This window comes from Gracilinanus agilis, chromosome 3, assembly GCF_016433145.1.
Source record: "Gracilinanus agilis isolate LMUSP501 chromosome 3, AgileGrace, whole genome shotgun sequence".
NCBI lineage: Eukaryota > Metazoa > Chordata > Mammalia > Didelphimorphia > Didelphidae > Gracilinanus > Gracilinanus agilis.
In genome coordinates this window covers 63,033,281-63,057,649 of record NC_058132.1, presented here as the reverse complement: position 1 = coordinate 63,057,649, position 24,369 = coordinate 63,033,281, and the positions used below count along the sequence as shown (strand labels likewise).

The 24,369-nt window shown below is 48.2% G+C and overlaps 1 protein-coding gene across 1 annotated transcript in view; it reads right to left on the bottom strand.

The window, feature by feature from the left end:
• Positions 1-205: 205 nt before the first annotated feature.
• Positions 206-24,369, bottom strand: part of LDLRAP1 (low density lipoprotein receptor adaptor protein 1) — a gene marked incomplete at its 5' end in the record, with an annotated part of 41,909 nt that continues 17,745 nt past the window's right edge. The window contains 8 exons of the mRNA XM_044668731.1: positions 206-1,648; positions 5,177-5,211; positions 5,857-5,987; positions 7,397-7,477; positions 7,678-7,750; positions 17,669-17,783; positions 21,895-22,007; positions 24,060-24,202. Coding sequence (XP_044524666.1) covers positions 1,504-1,648; positions 5,177-5,211; positions 5,857-5,987; positions 7,397-7,477; positions 7,678-7,750; positions 17,669-17,783; positions 21,895-22,007; positions 24,060-24,202 — 836 coding nt within the window. The remainder of the gene's footprint in view (positions 1,649-5,176; positions 5,212-5,856; positions 5,988-7,396; positions 7,478-7,677; positions 7,751-17,668; positions 17,784-21,894; positions 22,008-24,059; positions 24,203-24,369) is intronic.

Below are 24,369 nucleotides of genomic sequence, written 5' to 3'. Positions count from 1 at the left end.
TCAGAAGGGCCCCTAGAATGCAGAATGTCGGGGCTCAGAGGGGGTCTTAGAACGCAGAACCTAAGAAATGGCGAGGAACAGAAAATGCCAGCTGGAAGGAGTTTTAGAACACAGAAGAGATTTTAGACCCTGACAACAGTTGAAAGGGATCCCTTAACCCACTCCCACATTATCCGGATGAAGAAAAACCAAGGAAGGAAATTTGTTCAAGGCCACAAAGCAAGTAAATATTTTCAAGCCAAATGACAAGGTTCATAAGCGTTCTGTTTCAGCCAACCAGGGTCGGAACAAGGCTCCTAAGAACAAGGTCCTGGACTATCGGGCTTAATGAGCAGGGCTTAAACTCTATGAATGCTAAGTTCTGAAAGGAAAACGTAGACCCCAGAGGCCTTCCCTGGCTCCCCAGGCTGCAAAGGCACGGTGGCTGGGTACTAAGTATTTTTTGGTTAAAAACCCAAACCAGGTGAGCTCTTTTGTTGAAGAGGCAAAGAGAGAAGAGGCAGGACCTGGCCAAGACCACTGGAACCAATTTCACACCAGCGACTTCCCCGCCACAAAGAACTGAGAAAAAAGCCCCCCAGAAACCCAGCCGGACAGCGGGGCAATGTTAGTGCACAAATCCCAGGAAAGGCTGCTTTTCTGAGCCTCAAGAGTCTGACAGAAGCCCAGGTCCAAAGACAGTCACAGGACAGATCTCATCTATGCGATGGCACAGCATGACAGAGGTCCACAAATAAGGCAGAATCACAGGCTGCTCGTGTTGGAAATCCAAGCTGCTCCTTCTTTGCTGAAAGAGGAAACTGAGGCCCAGGGTGGCAAAAGGACTTGGTTCAGGGTCATGACGAGTGTGTGACGCCTCTCTCGGTTCTAGGTTAGCTGCTACAAGGGGTCTAAACCCTAATCTGTCCTGCAGGAGCTGAGGATGGAAACTCAAAGCTAGCTATAGACGCAGCACCTTCCTTCGGCCATCTTCAGACCTGGCTTTGGGTTCATTTCTTAAAGTGCAAAGCTGTGGAGTCTTTGGATGAGAGGGGCTCACGCTCCAGGATGGCTGGACGGGCCATATGCTGGCCTCCTGCTCCCCTCCTCTCCATAGGAGAACGGGAGGAGACCCCCACGGCGGCTCTTTGGGGGAGGAATGAGTCGTGGAGGGAGAAGAGGTGAGAGAGAAGCTGGCCTCCCCGTGGAGAGGGGCCAGAAGGCTCGTGATAATACTGTACACGTTACAGAGGGAGGAGATGCCAGCACTGCTCGTGTCCGAGTGGGAGTCCACTGAATAAATAGGCTCGAAGCATCCTAGAGTCTTTAAAGCGGGGGGGGGGGGGAAAGGCAGGATAAAAAAATAAGAGCTGCATTGTCGCCTTTGGCTTTGGTCTAGTGGTTGACGGGGCCGCCAACGTTCTGAGGATGAGGGGACCCGCTCCTTCCCGTCCCCAGGAAGATGGCTTTGGTCCGTTTGCGTAGTGGTTGCTGGCCTCGCCGTCGTGGCCCGAGGATGGACACTCAGAAGCCAAAGAGGTCATCCTGCTCGGAGGTGCCCGAGTCGGGTTTGTCCCAGTCCACAGGCGAGAGGCACTGGTCATACTGGATGTCCTGGGCCGTCAGCCCAATGTCCAGGACCTGGGGATTCGTCCGTGATTGGGCCAGCCTGGAAGAGGCAGAGAGAGCGACGTGAAAACCCTCAGTGACAGGGACAGGAGTCAGGGAGGAGGGGGGAGACAGGCTGATCTCCAGAGGCCTGAAAGACCATTCTGGGACTTGGCAGAAGCAAGGAGAGACAGAGAACCAGGAGACTCTCTGACCGCCGCCGCCCAGCCTAGCCAAAGGGCAAAGAAAATGATTGTTGGCTTTTACCAGATCGGAGGTTCTGTGATTTTTTAGAACTGAAATGGAAAATAAATAAATTAAAATAAAATAAATAATAAAATAAATATATTTATTATATGAATTATATATAAAAATAAAAAATAAAACAAAATAGTAAAATAAACATTATGTATTTTTATATAAATTATATATAAATAATTAAATTAAAATGAAATAAATTAAAAGAAAATAAAAAATAAAATAAAATAAAATAAAATAAAAAAGAACTGAAATGGACCTTAGAGCTGAGAAGAACCTTCTTTCTCAAGGCTCATGAACTTCTATTTGGATCACTGTATTTCAGGTTTCCTTTGTCATCAAGCCTAGGTATTCTAGTTTATGCATTTACTTTTTTTTCTATCTTATGCAATTAAAAACATTCTGCTGAAAGAGGGATCAGAGACTCCCCCAAACTGCTAAGGGGTCTCAAGTCAGAAACTCTAGCCTGTGGAAATCTGTTTTTTGCTTGATTCTACATATTGATCCCAAGAGATTTTCTTTTTTTTTAATAGGGGGAGTGGGAAGAAAGAAAATAAATACCCATTAATTTGTTGTTGTTGTTGTTTTTTTAAACCCTTTTACTTCGGTGTATTGTCTCATAGGTAGAAGAGTGGTAAGGGTGGGCAATGGGAGTCAAGTGACTTGCCCAGGGTCACACAGCTGGGAAGTGGCTGAGGCTGGGTTTGAACCTAGGACCTCCTGTCCCTAGGCCTGACTCTCACTCCACTGAGCTACCCAGCTGCCCCCATTAATTTGTTTTTTAAACCCTTCCTTTCAGCCTTTGTATTAATTCTAAGACAGAAGAGGGGCAAGGGCTAGGCAAGCAGGGTTAAGTGACTTGCCCAAGGGGGCAGCTAAGTGGCTCAGTGGTTAGGTTGTATGGTGGATTCAGTTTTCCTCATCTATTAAGTTGGACTAAATTTAAAAAAAAAATTTTTTTTTCAATGAACAAACTAGGTAGTACAGTGGATAGAGCATCAGGCCTGAAGTCAGGAGGACCTGGGTTCAGATGTGACCTCAGACACTTCCTAGCTATATGTTACTTTTTAAAAAACCTTTACCTTCTATTGTAGATCAATACTAAGTATCAATTCCAAGGCAGAAAGGCAATTGGGGTTAGTGACTTGCCCGATCACACAGGTAGGAAGTGTCTGAGGTCCTATTGGTCCCAACTCCAGGCCTAATGCTCTATCCACTGTACTACCTAGTTTGTTCATTAAAAAAAATTTTTTTTAATTTAGTCCAACTTAATAGATGAGGAAAACTGAATCTAAGGCTATGTCCAAAGTCAAAATGGTTAGTTAGTTGCTGTTGTTACAAAATTCCACCTTCTGCCTCCCACGCCAGAACTCTTTCCCTTTGGTCTGGCTGGGTCGGCACAGAGCCTGGGGTGAAAGCTATACAATTCAGGAAGAGGGACTCGGTTAGGAAATGCCTTAAGGAAGAGGAGGAATGAAGGGGGAAAATGAGGAAAGACAGATCCACCAAGTAGGGAGCAAGAAACAGGTCTGGATGACTAGGAAAAGACCAAAGGAAAGAAAAAAGCCAGTGGTCTCTTGACCAAGGCTCTTTCCGCCCCATATATCCTGCCTGGGATGACTCAGTTCCTGGAGGGCAATAGTGGGGAATGAGCTCCGGGCCTTGGAGTCACAAGCCTTGGGTTTGAGTGGGAGGCCTCCACTCTCCGGGCAACACTGAACCTCAGGATCCTCATATGTCAAATGGGACGTCTCTGTCTGGCCTATCTCACAGGCAAGGAAAGTAGTTGGTAGCTAAGAACTGGAAAAAAAGGTGGGGGAGAAAAGAAAACCAAAAAAAGAGGGGGAATGACCGGTGAAAGAGAGAAAACAGCATTACTCCTCTGCAAAAAATCGGTGACTAGGGTAAATGAGAAGCGGGGGAGGCAAACAACCCGTCCTAGTGACAACGATGGAAGAGAGGGGAAGCCGACTCAAAACCACAAAACTGAATATTGTGAAATATTAAAGAACCAAGTGGGCTCCAACAACAACAACAAAAAAAAAAAAAAAAAAAAAAAAAGGAGAAGAAACCTCCTCGTGGCTCCTTTGCAGAAAGTGGCTGGAGCATTGCAGAGAATTCCAGATTTTTTCCCACAACTTACTGATCTTTTCTTTCTTTCTTTTTTTTTTTTTTTTAAATTCTCTAGTCTAGGGTGATGTTAAAATATAAACATAAGATATCAACAACTTCTATTTTTAAAAAAGAACATACAGAATGACCACAGGAATGTAAATGTAAAAGCACAACCACAAAACTAAAAGAAGCGACTGACCACGTCCCCAAAGAAGAGGGGAGGAAACACAGCCACCTCCCCTTCTGGCAGAGTTTGGGGCTTTATAGGTAGAAACCTACATATACTATCAGACTCAGCTGCTGCATTGTTTAGTTCAGCAGAATTGCCATTTTTCCTTCTTTTTAACCAAAGAGAGGGAAGCAGAGAAGAGATTCATGTGGAAAAAGGGATACAAAAACCAGAGATGGCAATAAAAAAAATCAAACATTAAAACAGGGGTTTGCAAAACAAACAAAAAATAAGGTGGGTACAATGATGAGTTTTGTTCTCCGCGTCCTGCTAAGGAAGGCAATGGGGCAGGCAGGGGAAAGGAGCTGGCTACCTCCCACCTCCACCCCTGGTTCAAGTCCATGGGCTTTCCATGCCCCCAAGCTCCCCTTCCAATATAAAAGCCAAGGCAGGGCAGGGCAGAGAAGGCCTCTGTACCAAGGCTTTGTGGATAACTAACATGGGAGCCCTGTGTAAGGGCTCAGGATCCCGAACTGGGCTATCCCCAAGGAGAGGAGAGGACTAAAGGGGAGACAGGAAGGGTCATTCCCTCTAGTGACAAAGTAGCTGGTTTGGGAGGTCAGCCAGGGATCATGGCTCCCATTTTCCAGCACTTCCCCTTTCTCTGAAGCAGCCAATTTTCCTCCCTTCTGTAGAACTCTTTTTCTCTCTCTAATCTTTCTTTCTCTTCTCTCCATCCTTTCTTTCTCCCTCTCGCTCCTTTCTTTCTCTTTTCCCCTTCTCCTCTTTCTCTTCCCCTCTCTGGATCTCTTTTTTTTCTTCCTTTCTTCCTCCCTCCTTTTCTCTTTTCGCTCTTTTCTCTTTCTCTGTCTCTGTCCTCCCTCTCTCCTCTCTCATTTCCGGATTAAAAGAGGCAGGTGCTGAATGTCTCTGCTGGCTTCTGGCTCTCTTTTCCCAAGAATCTTCCCCCTAAAAGGTCTCTCCTGTACTGTGTCGCTCTAGACTTCTGCCCAAAGGCTCCCAATATGGCGGGATCAATTCCTTTACCTTGAGAAGGCTTCATCGAGGCCATCATCGAGCTCCTTCAAGAAAACACAAGAGGCCCAACGTTAGGCCCCAACCTCATACACTCTCCAGAATGACAAAGAGCCGGGACAGATGACCCCTACGGCTGTGGGCTGCCACTGCCTAAGTGCTGAGGGGACCCCAGAAAGGAGCAATGGCTCCCGATCCCACCCATAGCCTGGGCACTTGGGATCGAATACCTCAAATATCCTAAAATAATCAACCACAAGATCCCATGGTTGCCATTCAGAAGGAACTTTGGGTCTCAACTTCCCCATCTGTAAAATGGGAGGGTGAGAATGGCTGGCCTTGAAGTCCCTTTTAGCTATTCATCTCTGCTTCTTGTGAAATATCTGAGTTAGTACGAAAAATGTCATTCTGCAATTATTCCATCTCTCTCATTGTGTTTAAGGACTTACACATAATTATCTTGGTTGGTCCTCTGCTACAAAGCAGGTATTAGAAAATATATTCTTTTTTAAAAAAATTTAAACCCTTAACTTCCCCCTTAGAATTAATACTTTTTATTGATTTCAAGGCAGAAGAGCAGTAAGGGCTGGGCAATGGGGATGAAGTGACTTGCCCAGGGTCACTCAGCTAGGAAGTGTCTGAGGCCAGATTTGCATCCAAAACCTCCTGCCTCTCCTCCCTCTCCCACTCACCCAGACCATGTTGTTATTGGCGAGGGGTTCAGGCTTCCCCACCTCGTCCAGGTTGGTGGCATTGGCACTCACGGTGGACAGGGGCGCTTTGGCTGTTTCCTCCAGGTCCAACAGGTTTCCAGTGGTGACTGCTACAGAGGGGACCCCAAAGCAAGAGAACTTAGAAAGATGGACCCCCCATTTCCCTACAATTTCTCCCCATGTGTCCTAAGAGAGAAAGAGACGGCCCATCATCCCCAACCAGACTGCTTAGAATAGGATAAAGACATGAGACATCACTTTAGACCTGGAAAGGGTCTTAGAGATCATCTACGACAGCTGTCGTTCGTTCTATGGAGAAGGCTGGGGACCAGAGGGGTCAGTGACTTGGTCAGGGTCACAGAGATGGCACATAGCACATAATGGCCTTGGTCCGGCCCCATTTCACCGCAACACCTCCCAACCCTCATACTAACTATAGGATCTTCTGGCAATCTGTTGTTCTAGGGCCCTCTCAGCTCTAATGCTCTATTCTAAGGTCCCTTCCGGCTCTGACAATCTGGGGGCTAAGGACCTTCCCAGCCCTGACAGGGTTTAAGGACCCTCCCATCCCCAATATTCTGGGGTTTAAGGGCTCTTCCAGGTCTGACATTCTGGGGTTTAAGGGCCCTCCCAGTCCCAATATTCTGGGGTTTAAGGGCCCTTTCAGCCCTGTCATTCTGGGGTTTAAGGGGTCTTCCAGGCCTGACATTCTGGGGTTTAAGGGCCCTCCCATCCCCAATATTCTGGGGTTTAAGGGCCCTCCCACCCCCAATATTCTGGGGTTTAAGGGCTCTTCCAGGCCTGACATTCTGGGGTTTAAGGGCCCTCCCATCCCCAATATTCTGGGCTCTAAGGGCATGTCCTAGCCCTCCCCACACTCATCATGGGCTCACAAGCTTCCTTCAGACTGCCCATCAGCCTGGCAGACAAGGCCCCACACATTCCTCCAAAGTTTCCTCTTTTTCTTTTTCCTGCTTCTTGCCTGGGCCTGGCCTGAGAGAGCCTCAGAGAGCTTCCTTCAGCTCCATTCCAGTCCTCGGCAGAACTGCTGTTTCATCCCTAGGCCTGCATTAAAGTAGCATCTTCTGAACGAGAGACAAAGGAATCCTAGCTGATTCCACTGAAGCACTCATTTGACCCTCACATCACCCTATGAGCAAGGTACTGAAAGTATGCATTATTATCCAGCCTTCACACAGTGCCCAGCACCCAGGAAGCACTCAATAAACAAGAGCTAATGATGCCCATTTTAGAGATGAGGACACTGGAGGGCAGTGATTTGTTAAGTGATTTGTCCAAGGTCACGGAGAAAGTCAATCCCTGAGACCATGAACAGCAGCCCCCCAAACGCTGCCATTTTGCCCCCAGGAGCCACCCCAGGATCTGTGGTCTGTGCATTGGGGGCTGGGAAGAGAAGGGGCCAAGAGGCAGGCATTCAGAGAGCCGCTGGATTTCTGCTACAGCTCCCCACAACCCCCCTTGCCTGCCCTACTCCCACCGTCCCCCCACCAAAACTCACGGCCTTTCAGGGAAGGGGAAGCATCCAGCCGAGCCCCACAGGCGACTTCTTCTAAGTTTGCCTTCTCTCGCTTCTCCTTCTCTACAACAGAACAGAGGTTGGGGGTCTTGGGGGGCAGGCATAAGGCAAAGGAGCCCTGAGGGTGTTGGGGGTAGTCTGGGGGGCTGGGGACGGAGTTCATGGAGCTGAGCAAGCAAGGAATGCAGGGTGCACGCCTGCCAACTGAATTGCCACAAATATGCCTGCAGGCTCCCTCCCTCCGTGCCCGGGCAAAGACTCACCTTCCTTGGACACCTGCCAGAACTCAAAGGCGACTTTGAATGCCTGGGCCACGGTGAGGGTGACTGCCTGTGCCTGCAAGAGGAAAAGGAAGAGGCCAAGCCGTGAGCGCCGGATGGGGCCCCACACAGCAGTCTGGAGTAACACGCTGGATGGAATGAAGTAGGGAGCGGGGGGCCACGGGCTCCAGGGCTGAGTGGTCAAGGGAACACTCCCGGGGGGGAGGGGGGGAGCTGGCAGAGGAAACGGTTATTCCACCCCCCGGCCCTGATCCCTGCAGATGTAAACAGACATGAGCCAAAAGGAAAGGAGGAAGGGGGCCTGTCTGGGGTAGCCAGACCTCCCAAACCCCAGCATCACAGGACTGCAGAGGCAGATCTAGAAAGACTTCAGAAGGATGGATGGAGAGGCTGGCTGACATTTTCAGACATGTTCATTTATTTTGTTTAACTGTATGTTTCTGAAAACAAATTTTTTAAATGGTTATAGATAGGGCTATTAGATGACCCAGTGGATGGAGAGCCAGGGCCCAGAGGTGGGAAGTCCTGGGTTCAAATATGGCCACCAACACTTCCTAGCTGGATGATCCTGGGCAAGTCACTCAACCCCCCACCCCATTGCCTAGCCCCTTACTGTTCTTCTGCCTTGGAATTAATACACAGTATTGATTCTGAGATGGAAGGGAAGGGTTTAAAAAAAAAAATTAAAAAGGCAGCATGGTAGTGATGGGAATATAGTGCAGGGTCTGGAATTAGAAAGTCCCAAGTTCAAATCTAGCCTCAGGCACTTCCTAGCTGTGAGACCCTGAGTGAATCACTTAATCACTATCAGCCTCAGTTTCCTCATCTGTAAAATAGAGGTAACAGCAACATCCGCCTCCCAGGGTTGTGATGAGGGCTAAATGAGACAATATCTGTAAAGCATCTAGCAAGTACACAGTGGGTGCTCAATAAATGCATGTTTCCTTGTTTCCCTCCTTCCTTTCTTCCTTCTCTCATTCCAAGACTGCCCCTGTTCAGGCTTAAGTAAGCCTGTAGTATGATTTCCCATCCACCCCCAGCTCTGACGTTCTCATCGCATTTTGCAGTGAGCTCCAATTCATCAGCCTCTTTCCTGAAATGTGGTACCGCCAGCTGTGGGCTGACCAAGACAGAGTAAGAGTGGAAGTATGACCTCTTTGTTTAGATCCTGGGCCATGGCTCACTGCTGACTCACTGCGAGCTTGTAGGCCACTAAGACTCTGAGGTCTTTTTTTAGCCCACAATGGAGGAAGGAGCTGGGATCCCCTGACTGTCTCAAGGGGAGGTGGGAGATGTTGAGAAACTAGGAGAAAAAAAAAAAGGCAAACCAAGAGAAGCAAGAACAAAGGATGACAGAAGCCTTGGCCCTCCCCTTTCCCAATCTAAACTACTTCTCTGGGAAATATGGACATATTTCCTCTCCTCTGATATAAGGAGTTGCGAGGTCCTGGGTTCAAATCTGACCTTGGACGGGTCCTAGCTGTGTGATCCTGGGCAACAGGGCACACAAGGAGAAAGGATCCTCTTTCTCAGAGCATTGCACTCTTTCTGGGGCTGACACAGGTCTGGTCTTCATTGCCCCCATCAAGGCCTTTCCTTCTAAGGTTTGCCAAGAGGGCACTGTAGCGGTCAGTGGGAGAGAGAGCTGGGATTGGGCCAAGCCTTGAGACAGGGGGCCACAAGGTAGGTAACTCAGAAATAGCTGGGTTCCAAGGTTCCTCCCAACTCTGGCATTCTGGGTTCCAAGGTCCTTCCCAGCTCTGACATTCTGTGTTCTAAGGTCTCTCCCAGCTCTTAGATTCTGGGTTCTAAGGTTCCTCCCAGTTCTAACATTCCAGGTTCTAAAGGTTCTTCCCAGCTCTGACATTCTGGGTTCCAAGGTTCCCCCTAGCTCTGGCATTCTGGGTTGTAAGGTCTTTCCCAGCTCTGGCATTCTCTGTTCTAAGGTCTCTCCCAGCTCTGACATTCTGGGTTCTAAGGTCTCTCCCAGCTCTTACATTCTGGGTTCTAAGGTTCCTCCCAGTTCTGGCATTCCATGTTCTAAAGCCAATTCTAGCTCTGCTTTCTTATGGTCTAATAGCCCTTCCAGCATTGACCTTCTAGGTTCTGAGAACCCTTCCAGAGCTGACATTTCTAGGCCTTCATGTCCTTTGCAATTTCACCATGAACTTACGGATGTATATGGCAGTGGGGGCACAGGAGCTTTTGGGCAGGAAGGTGGGAAGATCTGTAAAGGAACCAAGAGCTCATCCAAAGTGACTGAAAGCCGTCACTCACCCATAATCTCCTGGGAAGGGCTGGGGTATGGAATCTAGCACTGGGTACCCCAATCTTGCCAAGATGTAGGGCTGTCTGACTCTAACATGTAATTAGTCCATATTTTTAGTTCATGGCCAATTCTCAATGGTAACTGGGTCTATTAAACTTGATTCCAACGTGACAGCTTAAATTGTAAACAGCTGTGAAGAGTTTCATACTTAATTACCATATTTAAGTTTTGCCATAAAGTGTTCGCATTTCCATCAAAAATGTAAATGCCAGAGACATTCAAATGAGATTTTATACTTCATGAAGTTTAATTGGCACAAATCACTCAGCGTGTTGGGGGATTTTCAATGTTAAAAACAAAACAAAAAAAAAACCTACGTTTCTTTTTTTAAAACAGGCAATAGGCAACAATTCATATCTCAATTAAATCAGGTTGTTTTGGGGAATGGACCTCGGGGAATGGAGGGAAGGCTGGGGAAGATGGAGGTCTGAACAGACTCTGCTCCCACACTCTCCAGGGGGAACAGGGGAGGATGGGGAGTTAGGCTGAGACTCTCTGCCCAGAACTGGGAGCTTTCCACCAGCAGAGCTTCCTCTACAGATAAGGGGGGCCCAGAGAGAATCAAGGCCAGTCCTTTCCAAACCACCCTTGACAGAGTGACCCTGAACACTCTCCTCTGAGCCAATTCGAATCACCAAGAATGAAAGAAATGATAAGCCATGGAGCAGGAAGGGGCTGTAGAGGTCAAGAGGGAGAAGCTCACTCCCTGAGGTCACTCAGAAAAGGGGAGAGCTCAGATTTGTGTTTGGGTTCTCGAACTCCAATTACCATTAAAAGTGTGTGTGTGGGGGGGACAGAAGCTGGGCACCCCTATGGGGGACTAAACTTCATTTGGCTGTAGTCAGGAAGGGAGATCACTTAGAGAGCATCCCAGAATCAGAGCCTCAAAAGGGTCAACTTTATTATTTTTATTAGTTTTTTAAACCCTCACCTTCTGTCTTAGAATCAATACTTGGTATTAGTTCCAAGGCAAAAGAGCAGTAAGGGCTGGGCAATGGGGGTTAAGTGACTGGTCCAGAGTCACACAGATTTGAACCCAGGATCTCCCATCTCTAAGCCACTTAGCTACTCTAGATTTCCAGACCAGACCCTCTTCCTTTCCCATCACACGTAAAGCATTGTAACAGTTTAAAACTGTTTCCTTCGAAGGAATCCTGAGAATTAGGATGGCGAGCAATGGGGGAAACTGGCTTCAAACAATTCTGGGCAGGTTTATTTACGAAGCCCTTGGCCAGATAGCTCATTCCTTCCTCACAACAACCCTGGGAGGGATGGAGTAGATGAGCCCATTTTATAGCTGAGAAAATAGGCCCAGAGCTTATGGGAATTACCTAGCTATGGACAGGGCCAGAATTGGGGCCTGAATCTTCTGATATCCTTCTAATGAGATGCTGTGGCCACTCACGTGGGCCAGACTTGGAGTTGGACATCCTACTATCGGTACTTGTTAGCTGTCTGACTGTAATAATTTACATTATTAAATGTAGACTTTAGTTTCATCTTTCTGCTTTCTGTAGACTTTAGTTTCATCTGCAAAATAGGGGGAATAATCATTATCTACCTAGCTGTGCTACTGAGAGTACTAAATGGCATCATCAGTCTAGGAGAGCTCTCTGCCCGATTGGGAGTCATCAGACCCAGGGCCAAACCCAGCCTGACCTCGGATGGACGGCTCCTCAAAAGTACTGACCCTGGTGACCGAAACAGAACAGGCAAACAGTCCCTGCCTGCCCCGAGCTTCCCATTCTACTCATCCCCCAGTCTTGGTGGCCCTCACCTATAAAAAGAGGGAGTGGGACTAAATGAGCTTCCAAACCTTAAATCAATGCCTCTGAAATAAATAGCTTTATTAGCACCAAGTAACAGGCAGCTAGGTGGCACAGTGGATAGTGTATTAATTAGAAATGTTGTACCTTTAGATTCCATCTCCCAGAATTCTTTCCCCATCCCCAAATTCCTTTCCCCTTTTCGTTTACGTGCGTCTTTACATTATTGTTTATATAGTTCTGTAATCTTCTCCCTCTCTTCTTCCCTCTATGTGCGTGGTCTGGGAAAGCCTCTCTTTACTGAAGGTTATTTTCTTTCCTCTACTTTTCAAGTGATATTTTAATAAATCTTATAAAAGATATTACTTGGAGTATTGGATATTAATTTTTAATCTTTACAACAGAAAGAACCCTGGACCTGGAACTGGGAAATCCTGAATTTAAATCCAGTCTCAGACACTAGCTGTGTGACGCCAGGCAAGTCACTTTACCCCCATTGCCTCAGATTCCTCATCTGTCAAATGAGCTGGAGAAGGAAATGGCCAACCACTCCAGTATCTTAGCTGTGTGACTCCAAGCAAGTTACCTCACCTTATTTACCTCAGTTTCCTCATCTGTAAAATGAGTCAGAGAAGGAAATGTAAAACCACTCTAGTATCTTAGCCAAGAGTCACACCACTGAAACAACTGAATGACAATAAGATCCAAATCATTGAATGTCTCTCTGCCTCAGTTTCTTTGCCTGTAAAATAGGGACATTTATAATGCAGATCTCCCAGCCTTGTTATGAAGATCAAATGACACAATAATGTGAATGTGGGCCTTTCCTCAAACATACTTGTGAAATATATGCTGTATTTATTCCTGGGGCCAATTGTAGTGTCTTATTCATCAGCCTCTGACTCACGGCACCCAAAGGCTGGGCCCTACCAGGTACTGGGTCAATGTTTGCTGAAGGCAGAGAGGAGGGAGCGGACTGTTCCAGGAAACACACACACCTTCAACAGCACCCCCAGTGCTTCCCTCTCCCCTCCCTTCCCTTAGTTAGGAAGAGGCATGCCTGGTGCTGCCGGCAACAACTTTCCTGACCGCCAGGCCATGTTCCATTTTAATTTGCACAGAACCTTATCTTGACAGAGCACGGATGGGGCTGCTCTGGGCAGACGGAGCCCCCCGTGCTGAGAGCATTGTCTCCAAAGGAGAAGGGAGGCGAAATACATTTGTCCGCAGGGCCTCCTACCAGGAGGCTGAGTTCTCTTGGGAAAGATCTTTTTCTCAGGTCTAAGAGGTGGCCTCCTCAAACATCGTGAGCTGGGCACAAGGAGCCACCAACAGCCTGGAGACAGGGCTTTGCTTGTTAAGATGATGATGATGATAGAGAGAAAAGAATGCTGGGCAAAAATTAGGAGTCTGGGAATATATTCTCAGCTCTGACTCTAATTCTTAGTGTTACCCTAGGCAAGTAATGTGGGACCCCAGTTACCTTTTCTAAAAAATTAGGGAGGTGGGAAGGGTAAACACACGGTCTCTAAGGTCCCTCCTAGTTCTAACATTCCCTGTTCCAAGAGATTCTTCCCAGCTAAGATGCCCTAAGACTCCTCCAGCTCTGACATCCTCTGTTCTAAGGTCTCTCCCAACTCTGACATTCTCTGTTCTAAGGTCTCTCCCAGCTCTGACATTCTCTGTTCTAAGGTCTCTCCCAGTTCTGACATCCTCTGTTCTAAGGCCTCTCCCAGCTCTGACATCCTGTGTTCTAAGATCTCTCCCAGCTCTGACATTCTGTGTTCTAAGGTCTCTCCCAGCTCTGACATTCTGTGTTCTAAGGTCTCTCCCAGCTCTGACATTCTCTGTTCTAAGGTCTCTCCCAGCTCTGACATTCTCTGTTCTAAGGTCTCTCCCAGCTCTGACAGTCTCTGTTCTAAGCTCTCTCCCAGCTCTGACATTCTCTGTTCTAAGGTCTCTCCCAGCTCTGAGATTCTCTGTTCTAAGGTCTCTCCCAGCTCTGACATTCTCTGTTCTAAGGTCTCTCCCAGCTCTGACATCCTGTGTTCTAAGGGTCCACCAAATGCAATATCAATGTGTCTTAATTTTCTGCTCATCCAGAGAGACTAAGATAACTGAGATCTTTCTTAGAAGGGAAAAACATCTTCTTTAGGGCACAGAGCAGAGGGCTTCAAAGGTGAGAGGCCCCATGATCACTCCCCTCCCATAGGATCCTGGGAGAGGGCAAAGAGGAAAAGGGGTCACAGATCAGATCAATCCTGGAAAATCCTCCCAATACAAAAGCAATGTAATAACTGAAAGGCCGAATGAGGGAAAGAAGAAGCCAAGGATGGGGGGATCTCAAGAATGTACAAACAATCAAATTTCTGAATAACCCAGAGTAGCCTGTGCTGTTAAAAAAAGAAAGGAACCCTCCAGGCCCCCAAATTCCCAGACTGACCATCACCTAGATTACTTCCCACTTTCCCAGCTGTGGGTTATCATTCCTATTTTAATCCATGCTTTCATACTTGCTCTGATTTCTTTCTGCCCTCATTTCTTTGGGGTCTGGCCCTCAGACTAGTATCTCTTCCCCATTACCCATCATCAACCTATAAGCTCCCTGAGGGCAGGCACTGGTTTCTGTCTTACTTTCTCGCCCCAGTCCAGTGCCTAAGGTACAGGAGGTGTGTACTCCATGCTTGCTGACCATTTACAGGACTGCTGGGTCTACCTTCTCCTGACCCTAAGTCAGGTTACCAACTCTCCCATCCAAGAAGAGCCCCTGCTCCTTCCTTTCCCTTGGCCTTGGCCCTAACCCCATCCCCACCCCCTTCCCCATCCCCAGGCCCTAAGCCTGGCCAGCTGCACATGGCAGGAGGGGAGGATGAGGATAACAAAGGGGATTAATGAGCTGGTATTTTTAAACCTGAGCCAGCAGAATCTCAGAAGCGAAGCAATAAACCACCGGTGACTCAGCGCGGGGACAAAAACGTCAAAGAGACGTGCCAAGGCCCCGTCCCCGAGCTGCCAGGAATCACAAGGCCAAGAGCTCCAGAGCCGGCGCTGCAGGGGGGAGGCTGGGGTCCGCCTGGGACTGCAGCTCCACCTTGGCCTTCCCCGGGGGCCTCACCTGCAGTTCTCAGGGAGAGAGAGCAGCTGAGGACTGCCAGGGCTTGACACATCAGCTCATTTGAGTTTTGCAACATTAACAGCCAATACCTATCTCCATAAGGCTTTAAAAAGCAACAGCTCTAACCCAGGATCTGAGGAGAGTTTTCATTGGGTCCTTAAGCTTGGATGGCAAAAAAATAAAATAAAATAAAATGATGTCTTTACCTTCACTGATCTCTAACAGAAATGTATAGCATTTCAGTCAATTATGAATTTAAAAAGCAAAACAAAACACATTATTTTAAGATGAGGTCTGTGGGCCTCACAAAACTGCCAAAAATATACAAAAATCCACAATACATGAAAGGTTGAGATTCTCCCGCTTTAAAGGTTTGGTAAAGAGGAAGCACATGCTACTGTCGTTTTGCAGTTGAGGAAACTGAGGCCAAGGAAGATCTTGGTCCAGGGTCCAAAGGCTGGCAAGCACGTGAAGCCTGAAACAAACACAACTCTTTTCACCATGTGATATCGTTCTTATCTGCTGAAGAATGAAACCAACCAACCCACACACATTTATTAAGCACCTACTACATGCCGGGTACTGGAGACAGAAGTACACATTTATTTCAGCACCTTTTAGGTGCCCAGAACTGGAAAAAATACAAAAATAAGAGTCCATAACATCCAGGAACTTGAGCTCCGAAAAAGAAAGTTTGGATTGCAGCCATGTTTCCCAAAATAATAGAGTGATAATAATAGCTAACATTTGCATACATTTTTTTAATCCTTAGTTTCTGTCTCTAAGACAAAAGGGCAAAGGCTAAGCAAACAGGGTTAAATAACTTGTCCAAAATCATACAGCTAAGAAGGGTCTAAGGCCAGATTTGAACTCAGGTTCTCCTGACTCCAAACCTGGCTCTCTTATCCACTGTGCCACCTCACTGCCCATTTCTATAAGGTTTTAAGGTTTTTAAAGTACTTTGGAAAAATTTGTTCAATTGAGTGTCAAAAGCCTGGAGAGAGAAGTGCTATTACTATCACCGTTATTTTACAGATGGGGAAATTGAGGCTGGAAAGGGTTAAGAGATTTGCCCAAGGTTGCGCAGTTAGTGTCTGAGATGGGATTTGAACTCAGGTCTACTGACTCCCAACCCAGAGCTCTAACCTCTGTACCTAGAGCCTCTACTCAGTTTCCCAGAACATACCTTAGGAAGGATCTCAGAGCAGCACAGTGGCAAAAGCAGGAGGCCGCAAGGCCTGGCCTTGGACCACTAATTTTTCCTGGGCCTCAGTTTCTCCTATTATAGGAAAGAGGAATGGGCCTAAAGAAGGCCTCTATCAGCCCTTCTGCTCAGGCATTATGTGGGAGGCCGTGGGCAGAGCAGCCCCGCTCACCTTGGGGAAGAGGCAATGAGGGCAAGAACTCCAGCACCTCACCTTGGAGACAGCCTCTATCCACTGGCCTCCCCCTGGAAACTGCCCTAAGAGCTGCTCAATCTCAGCAGCTTAGGGAGCGCCTCACGATGGGGATCTCAGCGGATGCTCCTCCCTACCTTGAAGTTGAAATTTCTCTGTCGTTCTCAATTTACAGAAGGGGACAGAGCAATCTCCTAGCCTCTCCTGAACCTCAATGTCCTATCTACCACTCCCAAAGCCTCTCCTATCAGGACCATATAATGTCCTTGGAGTCTGGGTTCCTGGAGAGCTTGAGAAGCAGAAAGAAACCTGGATGGGGGGCCAGGAGACCTGGGTTCTGCTCCTAGTTCAGCAAGTAACCCAACACGAGACTTTGGGCCTCCCTATCTTCTGATTCATAAAGAAGACAGACTACGTAATCTAAGGGCTCTCCAACCTCTGACATTTTCTGTTCAAAGGCCTTTCTAACCTCAACTCTGGTGTTCTGGGGTCTAAGGGCTCCCCCAGCTCTGATATTGTGGGGTCTAAAGGGCCCCCCAGCTCTGACATTCTAGGTTCTAACGTCTCTCCCAGCTCTGATATTTTCTGTTCTAAGATCTCTCCCAGCTCTGACATTCTGGGTTCCAAGGGTTCTCCCAGCTCTGACATTCTGCATTCTAGGCTCCCTCCCAGCTCTGACATTCTGGGTTCTAGGCTCCCTCCCAGCTCTGACATTCTGGGTTCTAAGACTGTTCCCAAACTCTGATAGTTCTCTGCTCTAAGGTCTCACTCCCAGTTCTGACATTCTGGGTTCTAGGAGCCTTCCAGTTCTGACAATCTATGTTCTAAGGACTTTTCCTGCCCTGACATTCTGGGTTCTAGGGTCCTTCTGGGTTCTAGGAGCCCTCTAGTTCTGAGAGTCTATGTTTTAAGGGCCCTCCCAGCTCTGAAATTCTGGTTCTAAGCCTCCTCCCAGCCTTCCATTCTCTCCTAAGGTGCCTCCCAGCAATAACATTCCATAATTCTAGCACTCCAGAGGACTCAGCATAGACTTAGCAAGAGAAGCTGGGGGTAGGGGGATTGATCCCCAAAGGCAGAGACACCCCCTCCTCAAACTAAGAAGAGTAACTCTCTTCCTCCTCCCCACCTCTAGCTTGGGGTTTCCCGGAGGACAGAGCCTGAGCCTTCCTACATTTCTCTAGATCTCCCTGTGCCAGAGAAGACCCACAAAGGGATGCCCTACAGACAAGGCTCCGGGGACAAACGTAAGGAATGGAGGGGGATGGAGGGAGGTGTGTAGGCCCCAAACAAGTCAGTCCAGACCCACCCTCTTCCCCGTGTCCCTGCCAGACCTCCAGCTGTCCAGGACCCGGAGTCTCCCACTAACCATCTTCCTCTTGGAGCAGAGAAACGCGTGGCACTCGAGACTCTCGCTCTGCTGGCTCTGCGCGATGTAAGCAAAAACCTTGTCGTGCATCTTGTCTGCCGTGCAGTAGGAGATCCTGAAGGTCAGGACAGGGGAAGGAGACCAAAGACACAAGGTTAGGGGGCGGTTCCCTTGCTGAACCCTCAACCCTCCCTCAGGCAGGCCCCTACATCCCTGGGCTGAAGAGTGGATGGCAGAGGGGGGAGATGCAGGCTGGATGGACGTTCCCACCTGTGCTCTCTCTTGGAGGGCCACAGAGAGGCAGAGCCAAGAATCAGATGAGGGAATGTGGGAGCCCCCAGATCACTCTCAGAGGGCTTCTGATGCCAAGGCTGGAAGGGTGAAGCCATCCGATCCACCCCCTGCCACCAAACAGGGTCACAAACAATATCCAGCTGGCACAGAACGTGAACGTGGAAAGACCTCTGGTTTGGTGGAAGATCCCACTTCCCAACCCGGTTCTGCCCCTTGTGAGCTGTGTGACCTTAGGCAAGTCAGTTAACCCTTGAAGCTTTAAAGCTCCCAGGAGAATCTACAGCCAAAGCAAGCTGTGACCCCAAGCTCATCCATCCTGGCCCCACACCCAGCTCACCAGCCAGCCGCCCCACAGGCTCCTGTGGCCATCAGAACCTCCCCAGACACTTGCTCTCAATTCCTGCCTTGTTTTACAATTCTTTATTCCTTCTACTTGGCAATAAGCTCAGGAGAATTCATAGAAGTGTTTTTGCAAACCGTAAAGTGCTCTATAAATATCAATGATCATTCATATTTAGTAACAATCCTTAGAGAGAACCCATCCCAGTGTCCTACACACCTGCATCCCCCCCAGAGGTCTTCCCCTGAGCAGGAAGCTGTGCGGAGGCTGAAAGGCCACAGAAAGAGTATTGGGTCCAGGAGCCCCAGATCTGCGCCCAGCCTCTGGCACCAACCAGCTGCTAGACCCTGAGGTAGAAGGGATGGGGGGCAGGGGGAATAGAACTCCTCTGCATTACCTGTTTCTTCACCTGGACAATGGGGATAAAAATGTGTCCTTCCTGCCTGGCAGAGCTATTGTGAGAAAGCTCTTCTTAAGCCTTAATGTGCTAGAAGAGAAATGGGAGCTGAGGTCACTGTGAGTTATTTCGGTTTAGAAATAGCCTCAAAGAATGACCAATGGCCCCAGGGCAGATGCCTGAAAAACAGCTTTTGAAGGTGAGTCACAGAGCATTAAATCGGAGACTGTCAGAGCTCAGAGAGCCCTTAGGACACAACATCAGAGCTAGAAGAGGCCTTAGAACCCAAAATGTCAGAGCTTGGAGGAAACTTAGAACTCAGAATGTCAGAGTTGGGAGAGTCCTTAGAACAGAGAATGTCAGAGCTGGAAGAGATCTTAGAATCCAGAATGTCAGAGCTGGGAGAGACCTTAAAAAAGAGAATGTCAGAGCTGGGAGAGAGCTTAGATCATAGAATGTCAGAGCTGGGAGGAACCTTAGAACCCAGAATGCCAGAGTTGGGGGAGACCTTAGAATAGAAAATGTCAGAGGTAGAAGAGTCCTAAGAACAGAAAATGTCTGAGCTGGGAAAAACCTTAGAACAGAGAATGTCAGAGCTAGTAGGGCCCTTAGAACCTAGAATGTCAGAGCTGGGAGAGTTCTTAGAACCCAGAATGTAAGAGCTAGGAGAGACCTTAGAACAGAGAATGTCAGAGCTGGGAGAGACCTTAGAACAGAAAATGTCTGAGCTAGGAGAGATCTTAGAATATAGAATGTAAGAGCTGGGAGAGACCTTAGAACCTAGAATGTCAGAGCTGAGAGGAACCTCCCCCTTTCATTTTCGGATGAATAAACTGAGGACCACAGAGAAGAGACTTGTTGAAGTTTACATACCAAGATATTGGCAAAGCCAAGATAAACTTGGGTCTCCAGATTCCTAGTCAGTCCTAAAAGAAAGGATGCGAAAAGGTTTTCATGCCCAGATTCTTGTGTGTATGTGTGTGTGGCTGAGCAGAGGGGTGCACTTATTGCTACCTTCTCTCTGGCATCCTCCCCAGTGGTAGCCTGTGCCTGGGTTCACTCCCCTTGGCTCCCTGCCACATTCTGCCCTATTGTCTCATCACACAAGCTTAGGCAGGAATTGTCCCCAGGGCCTCAATGATTCCACCAAATCTGGGGAGGAGCCAGCAGGCTTTAACAAGAGAGCCAGAAGCCCAGGCCCTCCTTCCTATGCCTTCAGCCTTAGGCCATCATTCATTGCCTGATGATGGGAGCTGGCCAGGCTCCTAGACCAAGAGCAGCTTAGGGAGGTCAAGGTGCCTTCCAGGGCCCCTTCAAGGCAGGCACTGTGAGATTTATTAGCCCCTACTTCATAGATGAGCCCCAGATGCACCAAGATGTAACAGCCTACCCAAAGTCACATGGTGAGAAAATAGCAAAACTGGGAGACCACCCAAACCATAGAATGGCTGCTCTGGAGCTGGAAGAGGCCTCTGAAGCCATCTGGCCCAATTGCCTCATTTTACAGATGAGGAAATTAAGACTTAGGCTGGTGATGGGCTGGCCACACAGGGAGGAAGAAGAGGTGGGTTGCAAATCCAGGTCCTTGACCTTACAAATGCAACAGTTTCAACTGTGTTCGTGCCCTGTCCAACTCCAAGACATCTGCTCAATCCACAAAGCTATCCTGTAGACCCCAGCCTGGGAGGGGACCAGATCTGAGCTTTCTCTAGGGACAAACTGTCCCTAGTTGCTCCCCTCATTCCCTTACGGTATAGTCATCGAATGCCAACAGGAGCAGCAGCAAGGGAAGGGACCTGCTATTCTTCATCAGCAAAGTGTTGCTGGACAGCTCAAATGGGTGATGAGAGAGGAGCAGAACAGATGGCTAGTCAAAGACCAAGGGAAGCCCCTTCCTTAGGGATCCAAAGGGGTTGAGCTGGATCCTCCACGGTCCCATCCAGTCTAGCCCCTTGATTTTACAGAGAAGGAAACCAAAGCCAAGCAAGGGAAGGGCGATGACTGGCATTCTATGTGCTAACCCCACAGCCAGGCAGTTCCCTGTGCAGCCCAAAGAAGTGATGGTCAGGGATAGAGTGGCAGAAGGGCTTTCAAAGAGTTTACTGGCAGAGCTCAAGTTGCACTGGGTCTTGCCCCAAAGGGTCAGAGCTTGACCTATTATCGGAAAGCCAATCTAGTTCCATTCAGAGAGGCTCACCACCAGAAGGCTGACCAGCAGCCAGATGACTGTGGTAATAGTCTTACTGAAACAGATTTGTGTCATGGCCCCCTTTGGCCCAAGGACAAGGTCTTCTGAGAAGAATGCGTTTTGATGCATAAGACATAAGAACAAAGTCAATGAAATTGCAAAAGAAATCAGTTATAATAAAATATAATTATCAAAATATTTGGAAAAGCAAGATCACAGAGTCCAAGGCTTGGCCTGGCAGCAGGAACCTGTGTCGGAAGAGGCCCAAGCATCCACAGATAGGTCAGGGAGCTAGCACGAGCAGAAGGAGATCTCCTGGACCTAAGAGCCAGGAAGGAGGCCTGACTACCATTTACAAGTGTGGCCTTGAGCTCATCACTTTACTTCTTCATCAGAGGAGAATAACACTCTCGCTACCCACCACACAGTATGGCTGGGAATAAAGTGCCTTAGTCAGCTGAATTCAACAAATGCTCAGTAACCACCTACTACAATGCTAGGCATTCTGGGGTCAGATGGGGAATACAAAGTCCAAACAAAGTAGTCCCTCCCCTTGAGAACTTTCCATAAGGATCAAAGATTTAGAACAGGGATTAACCTTAGAGATCATCTATTCCAAGGGTTCTTTTTTTAAAAACCCTTACGTTGTCTTAGAATCAACACTAAATACCAATTCCAAGGCAGAAGAGTGATAAGGGCTAGGCACTTGGGGTTAAGTGATTTGCCCAAGGTCACACAGCTAGGAAGAGTCTGTGGTCACATTTGAACCCAAGATTTCCCATCTCCAATGTTCTAAGGATTCTTTTTTTTAAAACCTTTACCTTCTATCTTAGAATCAATACTGTGCATTGACTGTGTATTGACTGAAATGACTCAACAACAATAAAATGGGCAAGAGGACCAGATAGTCTCAGCAGGTCCCTTTCAGCTCTAGGACAATGACCCTAGAAGTTCTTGCCTTGATCCATCCACACTTCAAGATGGCAGGCTCTGGGGGTGGGGCCTACCTGTAGATGGAAACGTTCTCAATCAGCTCATTGGTCCCACTGTCATGTAAGATGATGCCCCTGGGGGAGACTTGGAGGGTCACTTTCCGGAGCTTCTTCCCGCTAGCTTTGGCCTTAGGGAGACAGGAGGACAAGGTGAGCTGAGAGTCTGGTCCAGCAAGTTTACCATCCTTCATGCACACTCTCATATACTCCCCAGAGCTGCAATGGCCCTTGCAGTTCCTGACCCCCTGGCTTCACTCCTAGATAGACAGCAATACCAATACAGACAAAAATAGCTGCTGCAATGGCTTCTTCTCACTGGACAGGGCTAGCAGGTCAAGTCTCCAAAAGCGTTCTCTAGATGCTCTGATGTCATGATGGAGCAGTAGTAATGCTGGGGCTTATAAGAGGCAGGAGACCTGAGTCCTAGTCCAACAATGACTTACCTTGGGCAAACTGCTTCTCCTCTCTGGGCCTAAGTTATTTCTCTATGGAGGGGGTTGAACTACAGGGGCACTAAGGTCCTCTCTCAGCTCAGACATTCTGTGTTCTATGGCTCTTCCCAGCTCTGACATCCTGGGTTGTAAGGTTCTTCCCGGCTCTGACATTCTAGGTTCTAAGGTTCTTCCCAGCTCTGACATTCTGGGTTATAAAGTTCTTCCTAGCTCTGATGTTCTGGGTTCTAAGGTTCTTCCCAGCTCTGATATTCTGGGTTCTAAGGTTCTTCCAAGTTTAGCTATTCTGTATTCTAAGGTCCCACCCAGTTCTAACAGTCTACATTCTAAGGTTCTTCCCAGCTCTGACATTCTGGGTTCTAAGGTTCTTCCCAGCTCTGACATTCTAGGTTCTAAGGTTCTTCCAAGTTCAGCTATTCTGTATTCTAAGATCCCACCCAGTTCTAACAGTCTACATTCTAAGGTTCTTCCCCAGCTCTGACATTCTGGGTTCTAAGATTCTTCCAAGTTCAGCTATTCTGTATTCTAAGATCCCACCCAGCTCTAACAGTCTACATTCTAAGGTTCTTCCCAGCTCTGACATTCTAGATTCTAAGGTTCTTCCCAGCTCTGACATTCTAGATTCTAAGGTTCTTCCCAGCTCTAACATTTGATAATTCTGGGCTGAATGAATGGATATGGGGACATCTTGGATTTTGGAGGAACGAATGATGGATCTAGAACAGCATCTTTCCATCTTCCCTTTCTTTCTCCTTCTTCATGCCCCCCAAATCAATAACTCCAGTCTGGTGGTGTTGTGGCAGTTTGAATCAAAAGGAAGGACCAGCCTGAGCCCAGGGGATGAGGCCCTTGAAGAGCCCCTGAAACCCACCCCTTCAGCGCTGTTATTGTCTTCCCTTTTTTCCCTAAAGCATATGTGGAAATTGGCAAAAGGACAGGGAAATAAGTATATATGTAAAAATTAAAAATATACATATTAAAATAATTTTTAAAAAAAGAACTAGGAGGTAGCAAGGCAAAGCTTTGAAAGAGGTTAAAAAAACCCCAATAAGGACTAGAGGAAGGGTACACTGCCCTCGGGGTCAACACACAAGATCTATAGTTCTATCCTCTTTGAGGGGGCCAGTCGGGGAGGCTGGTTGGGATTAAAAGGGCCACCCATTGCTATGTGATCCTGAAACACCCAGACTACCACTTGAGTCCCTTGGGGGCTTCACAGCATCCTCCTGCCTGTTATCTGGAGCCTTCTAACATGAACGAGGCCCCAATCTTTCTCTTTACAAGGCCAAAGGATGGCTCATCCCCAGCATGGCCTCCCGCTCCACCCTTCCCTACCCCCTCTTTGCCCCTGGACAACAGCGGGAGCTGCCACTGCCTGTCTCCCTGAACATTTCAGAACAATGAGGCTCACAGACTCTGACTGTTACAACTGAAAGAGGCATCTAGTCCAACCCTCATTTTATAGAGAAGGGAAACGGGTCCCAGAAGGGACTCGTCCCATGTCCCATTCCAAGGCCAAGGTCAGGCCTCTGTCCATCAGGCCATTCTGCCTCTGCTCACCCACACATGGCAGTAGCCAAAGGCTGGGGACCCGTGCCCGTGGCAGGCCAAGTCTCTGACCTCTCACACACTGCACAGCCCCCACCAGGCCCGAGCCTGGGCCAGCCCTCGCTCATCTCTTTAGCCCACTTAGAGCAGAAGAAAGCCCCACATCCCCACGGCACTCACCGTGGCCACAATTCGCTTCACAGCGGCCGCTGAGAGCTCCTCCCCTTTGGGCTGTTCCACCAGGGTCATGCCCAGGTACTTGAGATTGAACAGCATCCCCTCCAGCAGGGTCTCCCTGGTGTCCGTCCAGTTCTCAGGTAACTCTGGTTGAGGAGGGAGAAGAAGGGAGAGGGGAAGAGAGCAACCATGACTCTCTGCAATGCTCAACGCTACCCCCTGTCCTATGGGCTCCCTCCCAGGAACATGAGAAAGAGGAGTGCGTGCGTGTGTGTTTGTGTGTGTGTGTGTGTGTGTGTGTGTGTGTGTGAGA